Source organism: Callorhinchus milii, unplaced genomic scaffold (genome assembly GCF_018977255.1).
Source record: "Callorhinchus milii isolate IMCB2004 unplaced genomic scaffold, IMCB_Cmil_1.0 Scaffold8, whole genome shotgun sequence".
NCBI classification, from domain to species: domain Eukaryota; kingdom Metazoa; phylum Chordata; class Chondrichthyes; order Chimaeriformes; family Callorhinchidae; genus Callorhinchus; species Callorhinchus milii.
The window spans coordinates 11,847,833-11,870,283 of record NW_024704749.1 but is presented as its reverse complement, the minus strand read 5'-3'; the positions used below and the strand labels follow the sequence as shown (position 1 = coordinate 11,870,283).

At 43.3% G+C, this 22,451-nt stretch overlaps 1 protein-coding gene across 3 annotated transcripts in view; it reads right to left on the bottom strand.

Moving 5' to 3' along the window:
• Positions 1-22,451, bottom strand: part of tango2 (transport and golgi organization 2 homolog (Drosophila)) — a 48,306-nt gene that overhangs the window by 7,873 nt on the left and 17,982 nt on the right. The window contains exons 3-7 of one of the 3 annotated variants that reach the window (XM_007901785.2): positions 15,403-15,537; positions 7,734-7,854; positions 6,401-6,489; positions 2,841-2,960; positions 2,099-2,213 (exon numbers count right to left, since the gene is read on the bottom strand). In XM_007901785.2, the coding sequence (XP_007899976.1) occupies positions 2,099-2,213; positions 2,841-2,960; positions 6,401-6,489; positions 7,734-7,783 (374 nt within the window). In that variant the 5' untranslated portion in view covers positions 7,784-7,854; positions 15,403-15,537. Of the gene's footprint in view, positions 1-2,098; positions 2,214-2,840; positions 2,961-6,400; positions 6,490-7,733; positions 7,855-14,987; positions 15,007-15,402; positions 15,538-22,451 lie in introns of those variants that run through there. The other 2 variants (XM_007901786.2, XM_007901784.2) reach the window with 2 other exon arrangements.

Below are 22,451 nucleotides of genomic sequence, written 5' to 3'. Positions count from 1 at the left end.
AAAGTTGTTGAACGCGCAGGAGGTTAAACATGCTCGGAGCGCTGTGAGATGTGGCTTTCAGCCTGTGGTTGCACACGTGGCCAGGTGTCAGCAATGCTATCGCAGGGATGTAGGCAGCACAGGTGAGTGTGAGGCCTCCTTGTTCTGCTCGGGGTGTAAACTGCCCCAGTTTCTTCACAGGTGCCTTGGAATTCAGCTTCTCTTCATTACCTTCATCACTTGACACACCGTCCTGGCCGTATGCTTGTAATTTTCTTCCTGTCAGATCCCCACTACTGGTGACTCACACAGCTAGGAACTGTGGTTAATATCCACATCCCAAGTCTCTCACAACATTTGCTGTGTTTTGCTGAGTCCTTCCTGGCTTTTAGCACGATCAGCCGTTTGCTCGGATTGAGGTTCAAAGCTTGATATAATAATCCTACAGTAATTTGATAATAATCCTTACATTCGATACAGCGCCTTTCACGTTAGGCGGACATCTCAATGCGTTTAACAGGATATTCAGTCCTGTAAAGTGTAGTGACTGTGTGTTTTGTAGGCAATCAGCTCTTGGGAGTGAAGCTCCCAACTTACATCTATGGACAAGTACAACAACCACAACTTGCATTTACACAGCGCCCTTCATATGGGGCAGCATCTCGTAGCGCTTAGCAGTGGCGGAGCCTGACCCTGAGCCAGGAAGGGAGTGGAGGAGGTGACCGTAAGCACGGTGGAAGAGGAAGGTCTTCAGTCGTGATCTACAAGAAGGGAAGGAGGGGGTGAAGCGGAGGGATTGAGGGAGAGAGAAATCAATGATATTCCCTTTGTTGCGCTCAGTGATTCTCCTCTGTGTCTCTTTGTGTGAAGCTGCAGTAAGACTCACTGCAGACTGGAACCCTGAACCATGTGAACAACAATAAACCAGAGAGAATGTGGGGAAGGAATTCCTGAACTCAGCAGTACTCGGTCAGTGCGTTGTTTTTGCAGATACCTCTGCTTGGCAGACTAAACCCTCAATTCAAAAAAAACACTCAGTGTAATCTCTCCCATTTATCTATTGACCTGATTTCAGGTTCCACATTAAATACAGTAGCAAGATACTGGGTCAGGAATTTCAGCGTCTGCAGTTTCCAGGCAGCCACATGTCTGTCATATGACTCCATTCAGTCTAGACAGACACTCACGATATTAGAGTACCTGAAACTTATTTTGTGTTTGGTACTTTTGCTATCAGCTATCGGCCTTAAACCATTCCGATGTAATACCCACTGTTGATTAGGCATGTCTTTTTTTGGACAGACAGCCGGATGAGTCTGACGTACAATTAAATAATACTCTTTGCATTTGATATATCGCCTTATCACGTCTTCAAGACGTCTGAAAGCACTTCACAGGATATACTGTAAAGTGGAGTGACTGTATATTTTGTGGGCGAAAGGCATTTAATGGTGATTTGCTTTGACTGAATTAGCACAGGTGATCAGCCAAGCAAATGAAGCTCCTTTTACAAAATCCTTTCCTGTTTCTGCTGAGAAACGAGAAATTAATTGAAAGCAGCCCTCCACAGGGGCACCACCATTCCTGCCGCAGGACCCTCTGGGGAGGATAACTGCGCCTTCCTCGCTGGCTGACCTAGTTTCTGGCCTCAGGAATCAACACACAGGCTATGGAGGTGGTAAGCTAGTACCCTGTCTTTTGTGGTTCCTGACATTGTGGTTACATCAGTGTTTCCCAATCCATTTTGCAAATGGATTCATGACAATTAACTCTCAGAAACGAGTCATGCATTAAGGTGCGCTGTTCCCTGATTGATCTCTCAGCAGGAAGCAAAGCTATTTGGAAACAAATGTTCCCATTGAAAGGAACGCATGCCAGTGATGGGCGTCAGATTCAACAACAATAACTGACATTTACACAGCGCCTTTCACGTCGAAAGGATGTCCCAAAGCATTGGACAGTCAGGGATTTGGACCTGGGCTGGGGGTTGGAATCAGGAGGGCTGGAGGTTGTGGGTAGGAGGGTAAGAAACATAAAGCTGAACAGGACAGGCCACCCAGTTTACGCTATATCTTATTGAAGGCCAGCACAGCTCCACACTCATTATCGGTCACCTTACCTGAAATCAGCTGCTAACAAGTTGAATCCGTTATACAGATGTCCTTCTGTAGATATCCGCTTCAGATACGATAAACTGTCCTGGTTTCCAGTCAGGAAATTTGACACGAGACTACCTTAAATAATAATTTTAAAAAAGCCTTTCAATCATATACAGATTTTAAAGCTTCTATCATAAGCACACTTAATCCCCGGAGAAATGCAGTAACTTGAGCGCATTAATGTAGCGCCGGTTGTGGATTAATAAGACCGTTTTTGTGTGATTTGGTTGTGAGTGTCTCCAGTTCTCGGCCAATATCCTGCAAGAGGATAATCCGACTCACTTAACTAGTACAAATCTGTATCGTACAGTCTTCAACTGGCTACAGAAATATCCATAGTTCCCAAAGGGTTAAGTACTACAGCCACTTGCAATGGAAAGTTGACAGTGTTGCTGTGGAAAGCACATGGATTTGGCGTGTTTAAATTATGCTGCTTCATTTGTCTGGTCTTTGACACTTGTGCTTAAAGGGATAGAAAATCATGGCATCGAATGAATGATGGTGCTGGTGTGTATGTGCGTGTGTGCCAGTAACTTGAGCTGACATAGAACCCAGAGCTGTATCTTATTTTATGAAAGAATGTCGCGATGAGCTGCAAAGTGAGGACAGAACAGTGACGTAAACAGCAGGAGTTTTGCGAAAATTACTACTTGTAGAAAAAAAACGAGAGGTTTACGGCTGATAATCTTCATCAAAGCTCACCTCTGCCGTGTGCATTGGGGTTCATAATTGGCTGAAGATAATTGGTGAGTGTGGCGAACTTGCCTTTCCTGCTGATACCCAACCACGTTCCGCCTTCTTTACCCTCTTCCATGTCCAGTCCTGTAAGTGGCAGACAGACACACAGCGTCTAGGACAACAATAATTACATACAGGGTACGAGGAATCTAAAAAATCTAAACGGATCAAGAGTTGGGGAGTAAACGACAACAATTTGCATTTACACAGCGCCCCTCACACTTGACACAGCGGAGCACAGTGCCGGGGGGTGGGGTGGGGGGGTGGTGACAAGGCATGGTCGAAGAGGAAGTGACCTGAAGATGGGGAAGGAAGGAGCACGGCGGAGGGATAGAGGAAGTGTTCGGGGCGTAGTGGCTGAAAGCGTGCTCGCCAATGGTGGAACGGAGGGCACGAGGGACAAGCAGAAGGCCGGAGCCAGTCTCGTTTGGTTGGTGCAGTGTTTTTATTACCCATTTTTTTTAAACCTTCTAAGCCTGTTGCTGATTGTCTGTCATTCAGTGAGTATGTGCTGGCAGGCTGCGATTCTTAAACAAATCAGGCTTCAACTCTTGCCAACCTGTGCCTAATGCAATCCGGAACTAAGTAAGCAGGAAGCAGCCCTCTCGGGAGAGAGTGCACATTCCATTCCACACATGGTGATTTCCGTGCGTAGGTGGCACATGTGGAACTCTGTCTTGTCTGATTTGGAGAATCTTAAGCACAATGATGGGTTTCTGCAATTGTCAGACATCAAAATACAACATTACATTTGTAAAGCGCCTTTCACGTTGGGAAGACAGAGAGAGAGAGAGGGGGGGGAGAGATAGATGAAACTAATCAATAGCTTATTAGGAACAAATGCTAGAGCTTCCATTCTGTTCTGAATCCAATCGCCATGGATCCATGGGATTACTTAGAATGAAAAACATTCTCTCCTCTCTCTCGATGACTCTTGTTCAGCTCTTAAAACTCAAGTGTCATAGAGAAAGAGAGAGAGGGGGGTATTCAGTGCCTCACAACAAGGGGGAGATGAACCAAAGACCGAGAGTCACTCTCAGATCGGACGACTTCTTAATCTCCTCACAGCGAGATGGAGAGTGAGGAGCTCAGCAAACGAAAGGGTAGTTGGCCACTGTGCTGGATCAGGGCAGTGTACAGTGTAGGTGAAACCATCGTAAAACCACAACGTCACTAATGCACCATGTTCTACTTCTGCTGAAACCCTTAAAAAAAATTGCGCCTATTTCTTTACTTCTGTTAAACTGCATTATGTTTCACTTACTTTGATGTACTGTGACTCTTCTTCTATGCATTCACATCCATCCAAAATGGATTTCCTGTCCTTAACGTTTTAATACATAAAAACGGTACTGAATGCAGGTAACATGAATCATGCGTCAAAATTTACAGAGAGATCAATATTGACAGAGAAAATAAATCTGTAAAATCAAGACCATTGACTGTGTGGAAACGTCAGCATATTTCTGAACTCTCCCTTTCTTTATATTAAAAAAAGTGAAGTTTTATTACATTTTTCAAACCGAGTGCATAAAACACACAGATTTTTGTTTCTACCTTTTGGAAACTTCTGCTCTCCACCAACAAAAAGTAATGACAATAATAATAACAGTGGACTAGGATAAGTCTCCCACCAATTCTCCTGCTCTCCCCTTCGGGGATGGATTTGTCATAGTTGAGCTGTCAACACAATGGTGATCTGAAGTGTGGAAATCTAGTGTAAAGCTGTGTCTTACCAAACCACAGAATCTTAGAAAATGTTAATAATCCTCGCGTTTGATATGGAGCCTTATCACTTTGTTGATACGTCTCAAAGCGCTTCACAGGATACACTGTAAAGTGGATTGACTGTGAATATACTCTGAACAACCAAAGCTGTGTTCGGAGGTGGCTAATCCTTGCTGACTCGTTTTGTTTGTGAAAAACGAAAGTGATCAAAAGAACATAAATGGATGCTACCCTGTGTGAGGGTGCTATATAAACGCACGTTAATGCTGTTGTCACTAAGTTGTACTTGGTCACCACGGATCAGCCCACCACTCTATCCCTCCTCACAAACCACCCAGTCATTAATTTTTGCCACTCACTCCCATTGCTTACCAGCACAAAATGAACAGCCAAATCTGGGAACTGCCCCAATCTATCACATTTATAAATGACCTTAAACCACGGGATGTTTGATCAATACATATGAGAGAAGCCTGGACATGGCTGGTATTAATGGAAAATCATTTCTGCCTGATAGCTTTCATCTCGTGCCGCAGTTTGCATCCAATCAAGGTTTGAATTTAACTGGGGCTTACTTGATGAATCCTACTGAATAGTAATAATAATCCTTGCATTTGATATAACGCCTTAACACGTCTTCAAAACTTCTGAACCGCTTCACAGAACATAACTGTAAAGTGAATTGACTGTATATTTTGTGGGCGAAAAGTAGCAAACAATTGCGCACAGCAGTGTCCCACAAACAGTCATGGATTGAGTGACCAAATTATATCTTAAAGGGATTATTATCCTGTTAGTGATCCTACTTACTGCTGGGTGAACAGAGGCATGTGGATCAGGAAAACTTGCCTAAGGTTTCACCCCGCCCAGATTGAATCTGGGTCCTCTCGCCTGCGAGGCAAGTGCTATAATCACGATGCTACAGACTCCAAAAGGTTGAATATTGCCGAGAGGATCTCAAATTATATTAAAGATGTTTCCTGCAGAGCTATACTGTGCTGTGTCAGAATCCAGATTCTCTTCTAAGTTAACTGTGCAAGTTCAGTGTACAGTACATCTCCTGAATGGAGCACAATTGTCTGTCCTACACAGTGAGTGACCTTTCCCAACATCTTCTATTCCGATTAAGTGGCTGTAAGCTTCCGTTTGGCTTTTGTTCCGACTCTTTGAAAAGAGCATTCACTGACTGACCACATTTAGAATCACCGAACAGTCTGACTCCCTCAAAAAGACATGACATTAGAGCTGAGCTGTTGGGAAAATGTACTGGAAATATAGTAAAATAAACTGCGGGTTTGACTCCCGATAAGAGAACCAGTCTGAATCCTCTCTTTCCTTGCTTGTGAAGTTAATTTAGTTGTCAGATTTCTTTTTGCTTTCTCTTTCCCACTTCAAGACCTTCATTTTCAACCATGCCTTCAGTCATCTTCTCTCTTCCACCCTTTCCCCCACCATTGCTCTCCAACCCTCTCTCATCCCAACCTTGGGTGCAACCCCCTCCTTTAAATCGCGCTTTCATGTCCTCTCGATGTGATAGGCTTTACATAAATATAATTTATTGTTGTTGATGTCTCCCATTTTCGCCTCGGGGGCACACAGTCTGTGATGTGCTTTGAGACGTCTCAACGACGTGATAAGGTGCTGTATCAAATACAAGGATTATTATTATAAGTGACTCTATTGGAATTGTGTGCAAATTTACTTCAAAAGGAAACTGTTCAGAGTTAACATTGATTAAGATTGATCGCACTCTGGCACGTTCAGGACTGTGCATTCAGCACGGCCAATGTCCTTACCACTGAGAATGTCACTGTTGCTCGCCCAGAAGTCTGCTGGCTTCGATGGCCTGGAATAGATCTCATCCCTGTTTGATGCTAGGACGAGTCTGCCGAGGAAAAAATAATAATAAACCTTGCATTTGATATAGCGCCTTATTACATCTTTGAGACATCTCAAAACGCTTCGCAGTATATACTGTAATGTGAATTAACTGTGTATTTTGTGGTCAAAACCCGACAGCCAATTGCACATAGCAGTGTCCCACAGACAGCCGTGGATTGAGTGACCACATTTTTTTTTTATTTGATTGTTTATTATCCTGGAAAAGCGATCCGCCAATCAATTAATAACTGGGTTTCTACGTAATACTAGGTAAACAGAGGCATGTGGAGTAAGGAAACTTGCCTAAGGTTCGCCCCACCTGGGAATTGAACCCGATTTCTCTCACTTGCGTAGCGAGTGCTCAAACTATTACGCTACAGGACTTCACAACAAACATGAAGATTTGGCTTCAGATCTAATCAGTTTGAGTTGAGTGAAACATCAAAGAAATATTTACAATTCAGCACATTAGCTAAAGTGTTTAAAAAGAATTATGAATACTATTTTCAGAACGTTATATTATAATTGGGAACATTAAAATTTTAAATGTGCATATTCCTTTGTGATTAAGATTACCTCCCCCTCCGCTCCCCAAACACCACAAAATCTGATTTTCCCAATTAATTTAAATTCTTCATTTGTTATTTTATAATCTCGCCTCAGGGCAAGACTGAAAATTAACTTAAAGCAAAGCAATTTCGGTTTTCCTACTCCTTACAAAAACAAATGTAGATGTAGATCTGTTCTCTCAAAGTCATAACCGTTTAAAGTAACAATAAAGGTAAATTTCCTGGTGCTTTGTGGCAAACTGCGGATTATGATCTTGCGCGTTCCCCCAGAGAACAGATTTGGGCTTGAAATTCTATTTTGCACTAATATTTCCATTCATATGCTACATTTTATTGCAATGCAATACAAATTGTGATACTCCCAGCAGTTACCCCAACGCACGCTCTGGGCTCCCCCCCAAGCCTTGGCACTTGCCAAACTGCGCTTAATACATTCCGGAATTAGGTAAATGCGTCCCTCCGGGGGGAGAGAGAGAGAGAGAGAGAGAGAGAGAGAGAGAGACCATTCCATTCCAACAATCTATCTCTGGGATTTCCATGTGTAGGTGACGCATGTAGAAACACCCAGCTGGCCAAAAAAAAAATGTAGAGTTAGAGGCTTATTATTTATTATCTGTTATTAGTGGCGATGAGAGAGGGTATTTGGCTGGCCAATGCCGAGTCTCTGCCAGTGACATACCTGTAAGCAGAAATTGGACGTGGATCAAACTTGAAGAAAATGATGCACATGAGGATCTGCAGATCACTTCACTTCTTCCCAATGAAGGGTCAGACCAGGGTTATCATCACTAGCTCTGTGGCTGAAAGAATAAAGATTATTGATGTAAAATGTGCACGGTTCATGTGATATTCTACTGCTGGGCTCAACTACTATTACTACTGATAATAATCCTTGCATCTAATAAAACGCCTATCACATTGTTGAGACGTCTCAAAGTGCTTCACAGGATATATTGTAAAGTGTAACGACTGTTTATTATGTGTGTGGGCGAAACGCAGCAGCCAATTGTGAACAGCTGTGTCCCACAAACAGTCATGGGTTGAGCTACCACATTTTAATTAATTAATTTTGGGGGGAGAGATTATTACCTCCGGAAAGCGATCCGACAATCGACTAACCTGCAACCTTGTGACCCAGACGGTGAGAGTGTCACCATCTGAGCCACACTCCCGATGGGAGCTTGATTGAACCCCCGACCTTGTGACCTAAAAAAGCATATTCTCAATGAGATGAAAATGATTAAGGATCTGGTTTATAATGTACCTAAGTAGCACTGAGAAACAAATCCATCATGCCAAGGCCTGCTAACATGGTCAGACTAAGGGGGTGTAAGTGCACTATAAATAATACCTTTGATCTAGCGGCTCTGACAGAGGAGGCAAAAAAAAATCATCTCTTTCCATTTTATTAATAATAAATTAGGTCTGAAAACAGTGACAGAGAACCTGCTAACCACAGTCGCCAGATGATTTCCTTTGTAAAGGAAGCGAGAGGACCCGGGTTCAATTCCCGGGCAGGGCGAAACCTTAGGTACGTTTCCTAACTCCACACGCCTCTGTTTACCTAACGTTAAGTAGGAACCCGATTGTTAGTTGATTGGCGATCGCTTTCGGGTAATAATCCATTCACAAAAAAAATTATAATTTGGTCGCTCAATCCACAACAGTTTATGGGACACTGCAGTGAACAATTGGATGCCGCGGTTTGCCCACAAAGTACACAGTCAGACTGTATGTTTTGTGGGCGAAACGCGGCAGCCAATTGCACAGCAGTGTCTCCAGCGTGAAATGGAGGACAAAACCTCCGCTCCACGCTTACACTGTCAGTCTCACATTGCAGGTACAGTATTGCCCACCCCACCACACACACATTGTGAAGCAAGAGACATCCCTGCAGATTTAAAAGCATTAGACTTATCAATTTGCTCTGAAACGCAGAGTTTTGGGGGAAGATTTAGATTGAATAAGCAGATGCTATACAACCTGTGTGATGAGTTTAAAGTGGATTTGGGAGAGGCAGCCTCATACACCGCGGTATTAGCCTGTGTCTGAGCTAGTGAAGGTGACCAGAGCACAAGGCTTTCCACATGGTGTAGCAATGTCCAAAGTCATTTCTCAATACTGCTGCTGCTTTGCGAAGGAGGGCAACCATGTTACATCAGCCTTACAATCTCCCCGCAGCGCCAGCAGAGGCGATACTGAACGAACAGCCTAGCCTTAGCCTGCCTTTGTCAGAGAGCACCTACAGAGAACCCACATCTGCGCAGTGAACAGCAAAGGCTTTCAGAAGCGCAGATGGTGCGGACGCCAAGGATGTCATCAGCTTCCCTGCCACAGCCACAGCCAGGAATGAAATGTATTCTTAGCAGTTTTAGGCAAGGCTGCGGAGAATTAACCGATGGGTGCATGGTAAACAATCCATCAAAACAATGCGTCTTGTAGCGTTTTATTTTAAATTAATGCTATAGCTCTGTTTAGTTGGCGACACATTCTTCGACACTCTGAGGAACTGCCCAGCGCAGGAAGTCTCACGGACAGACTTGGTTAGTTAGACTGTGGGCATTTGGCACGTAAAAAATGAGGTCGTTTTCTCCAGGGGAAACTGATCACAACACACGGCAATGCTTTGCAGTGTTGTAAGACTGCGATTGAGTGACTGCTGGATGAAGAGACAAAGTCCAGAGGCCACTTGGAACAGATAAAGTTATCAAAATACAACGTGAGCCAAACATATACTACCATTGCCTTACATTTATGTTACGCACAAGAGATTCCCCCCCACCCCGCCTTCTCCTTTACTATTTAAATCAATCTCCTTTCCCACGGGAGCACCTTGCCTGTTGCAATGAGTGCTTGACGAACACACCAATGCAGGGCAGGGCAGGCGCAGGGCTGTGTGGAGGGAAATGGTGTCAGTGAAATTGATGCTGGGAAAATGAGACAGCGTGCAAATCTAACCCACTGAACCCACTGAACCACAACCCCCTTCATAGAGGGTGGTGTCCCACAGCGCTTACCAGTGGCAGGCCATGACGCCGAGCCGGTGGAGAGATGACCATAAGCACGTTTGAAGAGGACGGAGGGGGCTAAGGCGGAGGGATAGAGGAAAAGGTTTTCTATCTGTACAAACTCCCATGATTTTGCACTCCCCAACAATAACTTCTTCCAGCTAACGTTTTTTTTGTCAATTTCTTGCTGCAGTTTTTTTTGTGTGGAAGATTCATGAAACCGATAGACTTTCCCCTCCACCCTCCCACCACCAAAGTTTAAAATTGATTAAATTGCTTATTAAGATTCCAATCAGCGTCCGCCAAATGTTATCATACCGAGTTACTATTACATCAAAGATGATGACATTTTAATGCACGGGGAAAGATACAGATGTCATCAGCAACCCATGCTCATCTCTGTGGCACTTTCCAAGAGCATTTTTATGGAATGCTGGCTGCACAGATTAAAAAATAATTCTGTGTAAATCAGATATCGCCTTTCTCTTCCTCCACCCCGACACACACATCAACATTGCTTCAATTGCAACAACGCGACTTATCAGCAATTATTTGTCGGATCTCAGAGGAGGGAGGGAGAGAGGGGCGGCAATAAAAAAAAAGAAATTATACTTGTGTCCTTTCTCTGGGCCAGGGCAACAGTTAACCATTTCTCCAGTTTCAGACCGTTTCAATATCAGTGTTAATGCAACTGTAAAGAATTCAGAACAGTGTTGAATCCATAATAATAGTAATAATAATAATAATAGAATCATAGAAACTTATAGCACAGAAGGAGGTCATTCGGCCCATCCTGCCTGTGCTGGCTCTTTGAAAGAATTACCAACATCCCCATAACCCGCTCTTTCCCCATAGCCCTGCAAGTGTTTCGTTTTTAAGTACCTATCCAATTCCTTTTTGAAAGCTGTTATCGAATCTGCTGCCATTATAATAATAATCCTTGCATTTGATACAGCGCCTTATCACGTCTTTGAGGCGTCTCAAAATGCTTCACTGCATACAATGTAAAGTGAATTGACTGTGTATCTCGTGGGGGAAATGAGGCAGCCAAAAGAAAAGCCACGCTGATTCCTTTGGACAACTGTGACAAGCGAATTTTGCATTGCGAAAAAAGTGTCCAACAGAAGCTAATGTGGATGAACCAGTCAGCTCTCGCCAATTAGATTTTAAGTAATTACTGGTATTCACATAAGAGGCAGCACTTGAAAAGCTCTTCTGCAGCCCCTGCAAACAATTATGCACTTCAATTTTTTTTTTAAAAATCACGCCACCCATTTGCTTATTTTAATCGCTTGGAAATTCAGGAATAAGAGCAATGTTGAAACAAACCTAATCAACATGTTTGTACAGTATAGTTAAAAGGTACAATGTTTTGCCAACATAAACTGTACAATTTAACCTAATACCAAAACTTGTTTCTAATAATAATCAAATCAGCTGTTCTGTTCTGATATCTAGACTATTTCAGTAGTTGGAGTCCTGTAGCGTATTGTTTAGAGCACTCGCCTTACAAGTGAGGTTCGATTCCCGGGCGGGGTGAAAACTTAGACAAGTTTCTTTATTCCACATGTTTCTGTTTACCGAGCAGTAAGTAGGAACTCGGTTGTTAGTCAATTGGCGGATCCGGGGGAAATAATCCCCCCCAAAATGTAGTCACTCAATCCATGACTGTTTGTGGGACATTGCCTTGTGCAATTGGCTGTCGCGTTTCGTCCACAAACTACACAGTCAATTCACTTTACAGTATATTCTGTGAAGCGCTTTGAGACGTCGGGACGACGTGATAAGGCGCTGTATCAAATGCAAAGATTATTATTACTTGAATGAAATTCACTCAGCACAGCTCAGCCTTTGTCAAGTTGTTGACCTTGCAAACTCCCTGCTTGTTGGCCACCCCAACTCCTCCCTCCATAGGCTGCAGATCATCCAGAACTCTCAAGCCCGGGTCCTCCCGGGTGAAAGGCGCTATACAAATGTAATTTTGTTGTTGTTGTTGTTGTTGTGCTCTTGCCCCAATATGCACCTCCCACTCCTCATCTACCAGTTGGGCCAACTCGCTGCCAAATCAGACATTCAAACCAAGCAACCAGCCAGCCAGGGACCCTTGTGCTCAGGCCAGAAGCCCTAGTTGATCGGCAGCAGGTTAGGAACAGGACCTGGGGCTGAGCGCCTGCACTATGCAGCCAGAGCCCTTGTAGGAGACTATAGTAACAGTGGGAATGACACCATGTCTCTGATTTCTGACCAGGCAGCGCTCTGAATAGAGGGCAGCTCATTATGGACACAGTGGGAACCCGATACCCACAGCAACAAGCCAACCTGGACCTCTGCGATCCTGAGAGTGTGGGCCAGGCTCACTGAGAGCATCACCGCTGCTACTGCCGCTGCTAATGATGGGTGGTTTGTTCAGGTGTTTTCCTCACATCATCAAGAACCAGATCCCTTTAAGTTAGGCAAGCTTGTGGCTATCGGTTATCTATATTTCCTTCAATTAACAAGAGCTAGGCTATACACATATCATCATCATAACAATAATAATCCTTGCGTTTGATATAGCGCCTTATCACGTTGTTGATACGTCGGAAAGCGCTTCACAGAATACACTGTAAAGTGAATTTATTAGATCATGGTTGTTCTGTACCTAAACTCCAACTACCCACCTTTGCCCCAGATCCCTCGAAGCCTGAAGTAACAAGTGCCTATCCACCTCAGTCTTGAAAATTTTAATGGTTCCAGCATCCACAGGCTTTTGGGGGCAGGAGAGAGTTCCAGATTTCCACTACCATTTGGGTAAAAAACTGCTTCCTGATTTTACTCGTAAATGGCTTAGCTCTAATTTTAAGATTATGCATTTGAATTTGAAGACAAATACAACACATTTCCGCTATTAAGCCTTTATTTGGCAACTTTTGGTGTAGCACATCACGCTGAGAATACTCCTAGCTGAGCTGGTTTGCAATACAGTAAACCTTCACCCTGGTGCAGTGCTGCTTGGAGAACATTACTGTACTCTGGCCATTTGTCACTCACTCACTGCACTGTTCAGACAAACTCCTTTTTTGGCTGCAAAATGCCTTATGAAATTACACCCCGTTCATTACTTCCCAGCTGTTATTTGTCTATTGGAGTTTCTGCGACCAGCACTGAGACTGTTTAATATAGGATGGCCACCGTTGTGATTTTCTTCATGCCCACCCCCCCACCACCGCTCAATAAATTACTGCAAATCGTAGGTAATTGGATGTCTTTGTGTTTATCCCTGCACTATTCCACTACGCGATGCTCAATGGCATTTGGGGAACATGTGGAGTGTTCCTGACAACCACTATCAATTTCCTTCGGCGAGGCAATAAACAGGCTGTTGCTGCCCAGACACCACATCAGAGTGCACTGCAGAAAGTCATTGTTACAGAAAATAAATCTCAGTGGAAGAAAGCTTTTGTTTTCTTTCCCAGTCCTTGCAGAGTGCTGCACTTGCAATTTATCCCGGGAAGAAAGAAGCACATTCAGTTCTCCTTTTAGATATGATTAAATATATTATCTGACTCCATTTCCCCCGGGACCTGTGGGTAAAAATAAACTGCGAGAATGTGTGCAACCAGTTGGTGCAATGGAAGGGGGCCTTCCTTGCATTCAATTTATGCTCAAATCAGAAGATAGCAAATCTGTATTGCTAATGGAACTGGCTTTATAAAGACTGCAGACATCTTTCCGCAGGCTGGAAAGGGCCCATCTGACGGCTAAAAGCCTCTTCAGACGCGTTTGAAAGTTTGATTTTGCTCACTCCTCCGTGTCAGATATCTAAATTTCCACTCTTTTTCCCTCAAGCACACACGCACACTACAGACACACAAGTTTGCTGGGCTTTTGCCTTGGTTCTAGAAATTTACAGGACAGGTCATTTGGCCCCTGTGTCTGGTTAGCGCTTTCACCTTGCAAGCAAGAGGACTTGGGTTCGATTCCCAGGCAGGGTGAAACGATGAGCAAGTTTCCTTACTCCACTCACCTCTGTTTACCTAGCAGTAAGTAGGAACACGGTTGTTAGTTGACTGGTTTTCAATTCACTCAACTGTATATTCTGTGAAGTGCTTTTGAGACGTCTCAAAGACATGATAAGGCACTCTATCGAATGCATGTATTATTATTGTTGTTGTGTTCTGTGCTGCAATCCTTTCAGTCCCATTTACCTGCTCTTTCTCCATACGCCTGCACCTGATTCTTTTTAAGTATTTTGTCTAGTTCCCTCTTGAATATTAAAATGGATTCTACCTGAGTCAACCATCACTTGTGGCAGGTGTTCCACATCCTAGCCACTCTGTAAAAAATATTCTCCTCGACTCTCCATGTACTCGTTTGCAAACCTTCTTCAAGTCCTCTAGTTATGATCATTGCAAGGCCTGTCTAACAGATCGGATTTAAATTTCTGACCTCATTTCAGAAACCCATTCGCTCTCAAGCCACTGGAATTCCTTGACACAATACTTGGACTCATGAATACAAGCGCGGGAGCCAATTCAGAAACAATGCTGGATTTCCGTCACATTTTCCAGCTTTTCACAATTTCCAAGTCCCAATTCACTGCAGTTGGGAGTGCTGACACAGAAACATGAAGCGCTTTGAGACGTTTTGACAATGTGATAAGGTGCTGTATCAATGCAAGGATGATTGTTGTTATTAAGTTCTTTCCCCAAGTCCAATGGAGACCACCACAAACTTGGAATTAACTTGTATTTCAGAACGTCAAAACATCTCAAAGCACTTCACAGGTAGGTATTTACTGTCAAATGTCTCACCTTAAGGACAGCAACTCCAAAAGCAGCAATGCTTTCCCATTACTGCATTGGTGTGGCAGCCTCGACTATGAGCTCATAAGAACATAAGAATTTGCAAAAGACCATGGGCCATCCAGTTTGCCTTGCACTAACCTGGTAATCACTTGCACATGTCATTTCCCAAGTCTGGAAGTGGGGCTTGAGTCTGCACCTTCTGACCCAGAGGCGAGAGGTGACAGTTGATCCATTTAAGCCAAACATATACACACAAGTCGTCAGTCACAATGGTAACAAGTATTTGGCCAGCACATCAGTGGAATGATCCCATGAACCGATGAAGAGGTTTATTGTTGAAAGATAAAATAATAATTTATCTTAACTGTCCATACAGTGGCCAAACCACAAACTGTACACTGTTGTACATTCTTCCTTTGAATTGGGATCAAAAAGAAACTACTGTATAAAAGCAGTTTCAGTGCTGGCAGGAAGTGTTGATAAAGTCCAACTTTCAACTAGGATTTACGTCAGCTAAAGTTCTGGTAATAATTGGCTGAGAGGGACGGCTTACCTTGTCTGCACAGATGATGAACTACAATCTCAGTGCCTTCGACCCGTTTTCTGATCGTAGTTTTCTCCTCTTATTGCTCTCACTTGCTGCCTGTTTGTAGGACGTTGCTGCGCTGAAATTGGCTGCCTTATTTGCCTGTAAATATACAGTCACTACACTTAAATCCCACGAAGCATTTTGGGCCTAATGCTCTTGACTGCACCAATGTCAGGTGAGGACAGGATCAGCCTGCTCTGTGATCCAAATGCCCGCTGGCACTTGATGTCAGACAAGCACATGAGAAATGTCCAAACAATAGCAGTGCTTACCAGTGGTAGGGCCTGACTCTGAGGTGGGGGGGGGGGGTGGGGGTTGGAGGAGGTGAGGCATGATCGAAGAGGAAGGTCTTCAATCGGGATCTAAAAGAGGGGAAGGAGGGAACAAGCCAGAGGGATTGGAGGGAGTTCCAAGGCTTTGGGGTGTAGTGGCTGAAAGGTGGGCACTGCATAACACCGCAGGTTGGTAAGTATTTGGTTAACTTTGCATTTGACTTGATAAACAAGAATCGCAGACAACATCAGTGCCTGGTAGTGAACTTTAAAACCTGCTGAGTTTTTGGACTAAATGCAGAACAGCAGCTCTCTAATTCTTACCTAACACGTCTCAGAGTGCAACGCTAGTCATGATCTAACCACACTCACAGCTGAGGTACATTTTTCTGATATTACGGAGGATAAATTCAGAGATCAAAGAGGCCACTTTCACCCAGGCCATTGCGTTTGGGGGCTTTGAACCTACTTGGGTTCAGGAGCAACAGATCTGTTTTGCAGAGCTGGAATCTCCTTCACTGGATACACAGTGGTTGCAATGCAGAGCACTGAAGTAAGTGATTGTAACATTAGGAAAAGGTAAATGGCTCATATAAAAGTTTAAACCGGCATTTCGAAAGAAGTGTGAAAATGTTAATCGCTTGAAAAGCTTGAGCACATTCAGAAGTCAACTCAAATCATTAAAACTACAGAACAGAACCCATTTTTGTAAACCAGAAGCTGAATGTTCAAAGCGTTTTATTTTTCCTAAGTAACAACTTTATTAAAACGCTCTGGTTAGATAGATGTAATTCAGATGTTTCAAATAATGCATAATTTAGACACCGAGGGAGATTTAAATCCTGCTCCCCCAGCAGCTCATTATATAACAGCAGCGCTGGTTTTTCAGTAGACCCATTGGAAATTTGTGAACCTGCAAATTTCCTAATTTTATTCAATTGCTGGGAACAGCTGTGGGTGAGTTATGATGCTTCACAGCCACCTAAACATTAACAACAAGAATATGTGCTGTATTTACAGCGGGAATCGTATTTAATCGTGATAACAATCCTTACATTTGATTTAGCGCCTTTCAAGTCTGGAGGACATCTCAAAGCACTTCATAGGATTTATGACAAAGTGGGATGACTGTGACTCGTAGGTAAACATGGCAGCCAATTTGCACACAGCAATGTCCAACAAACAGCCACAAAGTGAATGACCAATTTATTTTATTCGATTGAATGGATAATTTTATTAAACAGATAATAGGAAAACGCACATTAACTCCTATATAGAAAAAAAAACTTGGATATATTTGGGATTAAGTGCTCACAATAGTGCTACAGAAACGTTCAAAGAATGAATGCAATGCAGAGAAGGCAGCTTTGAGGATATAAACTAAATTAGACCTCGCACATAGCACGAACACGTGAGGCATGTCAAGCTCCTATGGAAACACAGGCTATTCTTAATGCAACTCAACCCTAGCATCTTCTGGAAAGCCAGCAGACAAGTAAACAAAATAACATTTTAAAATAAATGTAATAGTTTCAGGGCGGTCCAATCTTTTAGCTGCGCAGGCCGGATTCCCAAATTGAGAAAGGTCCGCGGGCCGCATAAGTGATAATAACAATAATCCTTGCATTTGATATGGTGCCTTATCACGTCTTCGAGCGAGACGTCTCAAAGCGCTTCACAGAATACACTGTAAAGTGAATTGACTGTGCATTTTGTGGGCGAAATGCGGCAGCTAATTGCGCACCGCAGATAATTTTATGTTTCTCTTCCAGGAACATAACAACATTTACACAGCGCCCTTTTTCATGTTAGAAGGATGTCTCAAAGCACTTGGCCCTGCCGGCTAGACACCCAAGCCTTTGGGTGGGAGGCGAGGGGGGTAAGTAGGATGGGGAGCGGAAAAGATGACTGAAAGCATTGCCAAAGAGTTAGGTCTTGACGTCCTTTGAAAGAGGTGAGTGAGGGAGCAAGTCGGAGGGACTCAAACGTTTTGCCATTAAAGGTCTGTGGTTACCCAAGATTGGAAAAAAAAGCCAATACAGAGATTTATCATCCTTGGTTCCTCATTTTGCATCTGTTGTTGTGCTGACTTGTGTATAAAACCACAAGCCACAAAAATGGCCTGACTTCATTGTTAATACTTCCCTCACTCTTCACTGTTCCACCATATACTGTGTTGTGGCATGGGGGGGGGGGGGGGGGGGGGAGAGAGAGGAGGGTGGGGGGAAGGTCACTGACCTTTATTACAAGGTTAAACAGCCTCAAAATAAAAAATAATTCATATGTTGATTTTCCTGCAGTCAGTTTTGCTGGTTGGCAGTAGCGTGTGGGGACGGAATCAAAACCGGTAATAATAATAATCATTGCACTGATATAGAGCATTATCACTACTTTGAGATGTCTCAAAGCCCTTCACAGAATATACCATAAAGTGAATTGACTGTATATTTTGTGGACGAAACATGGCTGCCGTTTGCGCACAACAATGTCCCACAAACAGTCGTGGGTTGAGTAACTAAATTATTATTTTTTTTTGGAGGGATTATTACCCACAGTAAACGATCCGCCAATCGATTCATAACGAGTTCCAACTTACTGCTAGGTAAATAGGTGTGTGGAGTAAGGAAACTTGCCTAAGATTTCACAATCCCTGGGAATCGAACCCGGGTCTTCTCGCTTGTGAGGTGAGTGCTCTAACCAATACTTTACTTTGTAATACAGACTTCAGTGGATCAGAGGAATACTACAATGGCTAATTTTTAGTCAACCATCTTATGCCTTGAATGTCTAGAAGATGTGAAAATCGCTATATCAAATGCAAGGATTATTATTATTATGATTATTATTATTATTATGCCTTTGAACAGATCCTATGAGCTCTTTATTGTCCTATTTTTCAGATATAGCTGGAGGGACAGAAAAGATTACTACTAGATTGTTTCTCAGAACTAAGGAATACCTTCCCTTGCAAAATCCGCAAGCTTTTCAATCCAAGTTTGGCACAATTGTTACTGCCTGAAATTGTTCCACCGCTATTCTTTTCAGCATTGGCGTTTTGGCTTTGAGTTTGGCCTCTTACAGATTATTATACCCAAAGAATTAATTACATTACTCAAAAGGAAATACCCACTATCCACCTCCCAGCAAATAATGTTCAGCTCACAATAGGTTTTGTTTCACAAGCTGACAGAGCTGTCACTCATTCACTATGCATGATCGTGACATCTCGTGACTAATTTGCTGTTAATCGAAAATATTTTGAGGGGAGTGTGATAACGTGCCGCCCTATTTCACGGGCGTCAGCTTCAATCAGAACTTGAGTTGATTTCTTTGGTTTCTATCTAAGCAACAAATAGTGAAAAACACAACAGCAGAATTATTGGAGACCTCTGAGGGCGATAATATCAGGTCACTTGACCTTTTTACTGAATCATTCACCACTTAATCCGTCTTTCCTATTTACGCTAAGAGTCTGAAAATTTCCCGGATAGATGGAAACTCAAGACAACCTCATGAGTGTTGACTGAGTATGTGTTAACGTTTTATTTCAGTTTAGGTTTCCAATCATTTGCAATGAAAATAGAGAACTCCATTATAATGCGGCAGGGTGGTTTGTGAAATTCCAACCACCTTATACTGGGGGTGCAATCGGTGGTTAGTGCTTCCACAATGAATGCACACACGTGCAAAAAGCCTGCTCACCCGTTGGCTTCCTGCACTAAAAAGTGGCCCTGCAAGCCAAAGCCCTATCGGGTAAGGTGGTCCTAGTTGGACAAGCAGCAGAAAGCTTGCCGGACAGTGATATCAATGGCACGCTATGCGGTTTTCGCTGGTTAGACTCCGGCAGTTACCTGAATGCACACTCTGGGGACCCTCAGCCTTGGCTCCTGCCAACCTGTGTCTAATACTCTCAGGAATTAGGTAAGCAGTCCCTCCAGGGAGAGAGAGAGAGAGAGAGAGAGAGAGAGAGAGAGAGAGCGCATTCCATTCCAACAATCTATCTGGGATTTCCATATGTAGGTGGGATGCCTGGAATTCTCAGTTGGGTTTGGATACTGTTAAGCAATGGTGATGGGTTTCTGCCGACTGACCAAAAATAAAAATGACCAACTTCAAAATCATCAAATTGCTGCCAATGTCACTTCCTACACACTGTGCATGTGACTCCAATATTGTGTGTTTGCGTTGGACTGTGTGGGTATGTGAGTGAGACTTACTCAAGGTTACTTTCATTCACCATTGAGCAGCCATTTAAGAGAAGAAGTTAAGAGAAGAAAAGGGAAGAGGAGAAAACATTCACAGCAAACACAGTCTCAATATCGTTCTTCAGACGTCGGATTACAAATGGGGAAAAATATTGAAACTGGCCAAAGAAAACAACAACAACTTGCATTTACACAGCGCCCTTCGCACAGGTTAGCGGTCTAGAGCGCTTGACAATGGCGGAACGTGACTCTGAGCCAAGGGGTTGCCACAAAAAGTCTGAACTCTCATACACAACCACATAAATGTTACCAATACTGTTATCCAAATGATCAATAGGCCGGCCACCTGTCCTTTCAGTCACATATTTGTAGCCTGTGGTTATATTTAGGGCTCAATTAAAAATGTCCAACATAAATGACTACTTTATCATATGCATTAGACTGAAGAAAGCAATTTCAGGCTTAATTACTCATTTTGAAGATAAATCTCTTTCCTGAAAAGTGCGCCTTAGGATTTACAACAAAAACATTGAAAATACTTCTTCAAGGAATGACTGGAACGGATTATAGAACCATTCACAAGGCACACACAGATTAAAATACAATCTTCATTAAAATTAGAGAGGGGAGTTACTGAATTGTCCCAGAAGTTCAATTGATTGGATGGAGCCAATCATATGTAATATAAATGTAAATGGGGTCACAAATAATAATAATCTTTGTATTTGATATACAAAGCGCCTTATTACAACATTAAACTGTCTCAAAGTCCTTCACATGATAAATTATAAAGTGTAGTGACTGTGTGTTTTGAATACACGCCTAATAATAATCCCTCCAAAACCAAAAACAATAATAAAATTGGTCATTTTCAATCTACGACTGTTTGTGGGACATTGCTGTGCGCAATTGGCCGCCGCGTTCGCCCACAAATATACAGTCAATTCACTTTACAGTGGGTTCTGTGAAGCGCTTTGGGACGTCCTCCCGACGTGAAAAGCGCTATATCAGATGTAAGGATTATTATTGTGCATCGACAATGCTGATGTAGCCAAGATTCCTGGGCAGTCAACACGCTGAGAAATCAGGCAGTGAACACGCACCTAGTGGTAAATACTGGGGTAAAGGATCCAAAATCGCCAAGTTCGGGACTTTAAACCAGTCGGAATCACACCGGCACTGACTGCTGACACTGCAACTTGCCATGTGTTTCTTGCAGGTGTGTCTTCTGCTTGACTTGCTAAACAAAGAAGTGATGCACAGACAGCTGGTACAGTGCTGTGGGCTTCCCAAAACCTGCTGAAAGCATGTTCTAGAGCTGACAGAAGCCCTGCTGAGTTCATTGGGGAAACTGAACATTTATTATTCCTCACTGCATGCTTGTGGTTACTCTATTTAGAAAAAAATATCCAAACTGAACATCGAATGCCACATTCCAAACCATTCCTTCCAATGAAATCAATGCTGAGACCGCCACGTCAGCTCAATGCTTGTCAAGCGATGGGAGAGTAGTGAGGGGGAAGCTGTCTCTCTCTCTCTCTCTCTGTCTCTGTCACAAAGCCTGCTCTGCTCTGACACAAGTGCATTAAGCCTCAACACATGGATATAAACGATCCAAAGCTTTTTGACAGTGTCAAATCATCTTTCATCTGACTTCCTTGCACATTTCTCCTGATTGCTCGACTACTCTTTCTCTTCTCTCAGGCTTTGGGTTGGCTCACTCTCACCACTGATCAGTCTCCTCCTGGCTGTCAGCCTTTGGCATAGCTACCTTCTTGATGTTCGTGCCACAATGGATTGAGTGTTCTTCCCTGATCTCCCCCAGGCTTTCTTTGAAACGTGCCCTCTGACCTCCAGGAAATGTCTATATGCCTTTGGCCTTCACAAGCGCAACACAAATTATATCGCTGACACAAGTGGTTCAATGGTTCACGAACATTGCACGTCAGTGAAGGCCTTTTTTTATTCGTTCTGCATTAGCTCTCCTCTTTCCTTGGAAGCACATGCTCCTGTCCCTGGCAGCTGCTCTTCAGATTAGCATCTGCCAGGGACAGGAACTGAGGCAGGCTGCTTACCCAGCCCAGGAAGATGCCATTTCTCTAGGCTTCCAAATGGGCACCTTGAAACATGCTGGCAGTCTGAGATAGCGAAGACCGTCATTTCAGAGTAGATTGGAAGTCTCGTCGAGTTTATAAATCCTATGCGTCTTAACACTGCCTCAGGGTTAAGCTCCTTCACTGTTAAGGGCTCTGAAACTCTATTCACATGAAGGACAAGAACAACTTGCATTTACACAGACCCCCTCACGCAGGGTAGCGTCCCAAAGCACCTAACAGTGGTGGAGCACAATGCCAAGCTCGAGGGAGGTGATCCTAGGCATGGTCTAAGAAGAAGATCTTCAGGCATGACCTGAAGATGGGGAAAGAAGGGGCAAAGCGCGAGGGTATAAATATAGAATGTGATATAAATGCAAACTGCTGTTGTTGGTGAATTTTTTTTTAGTAAATGGTGGGCTTGCAGAGATAAAATGATGGAA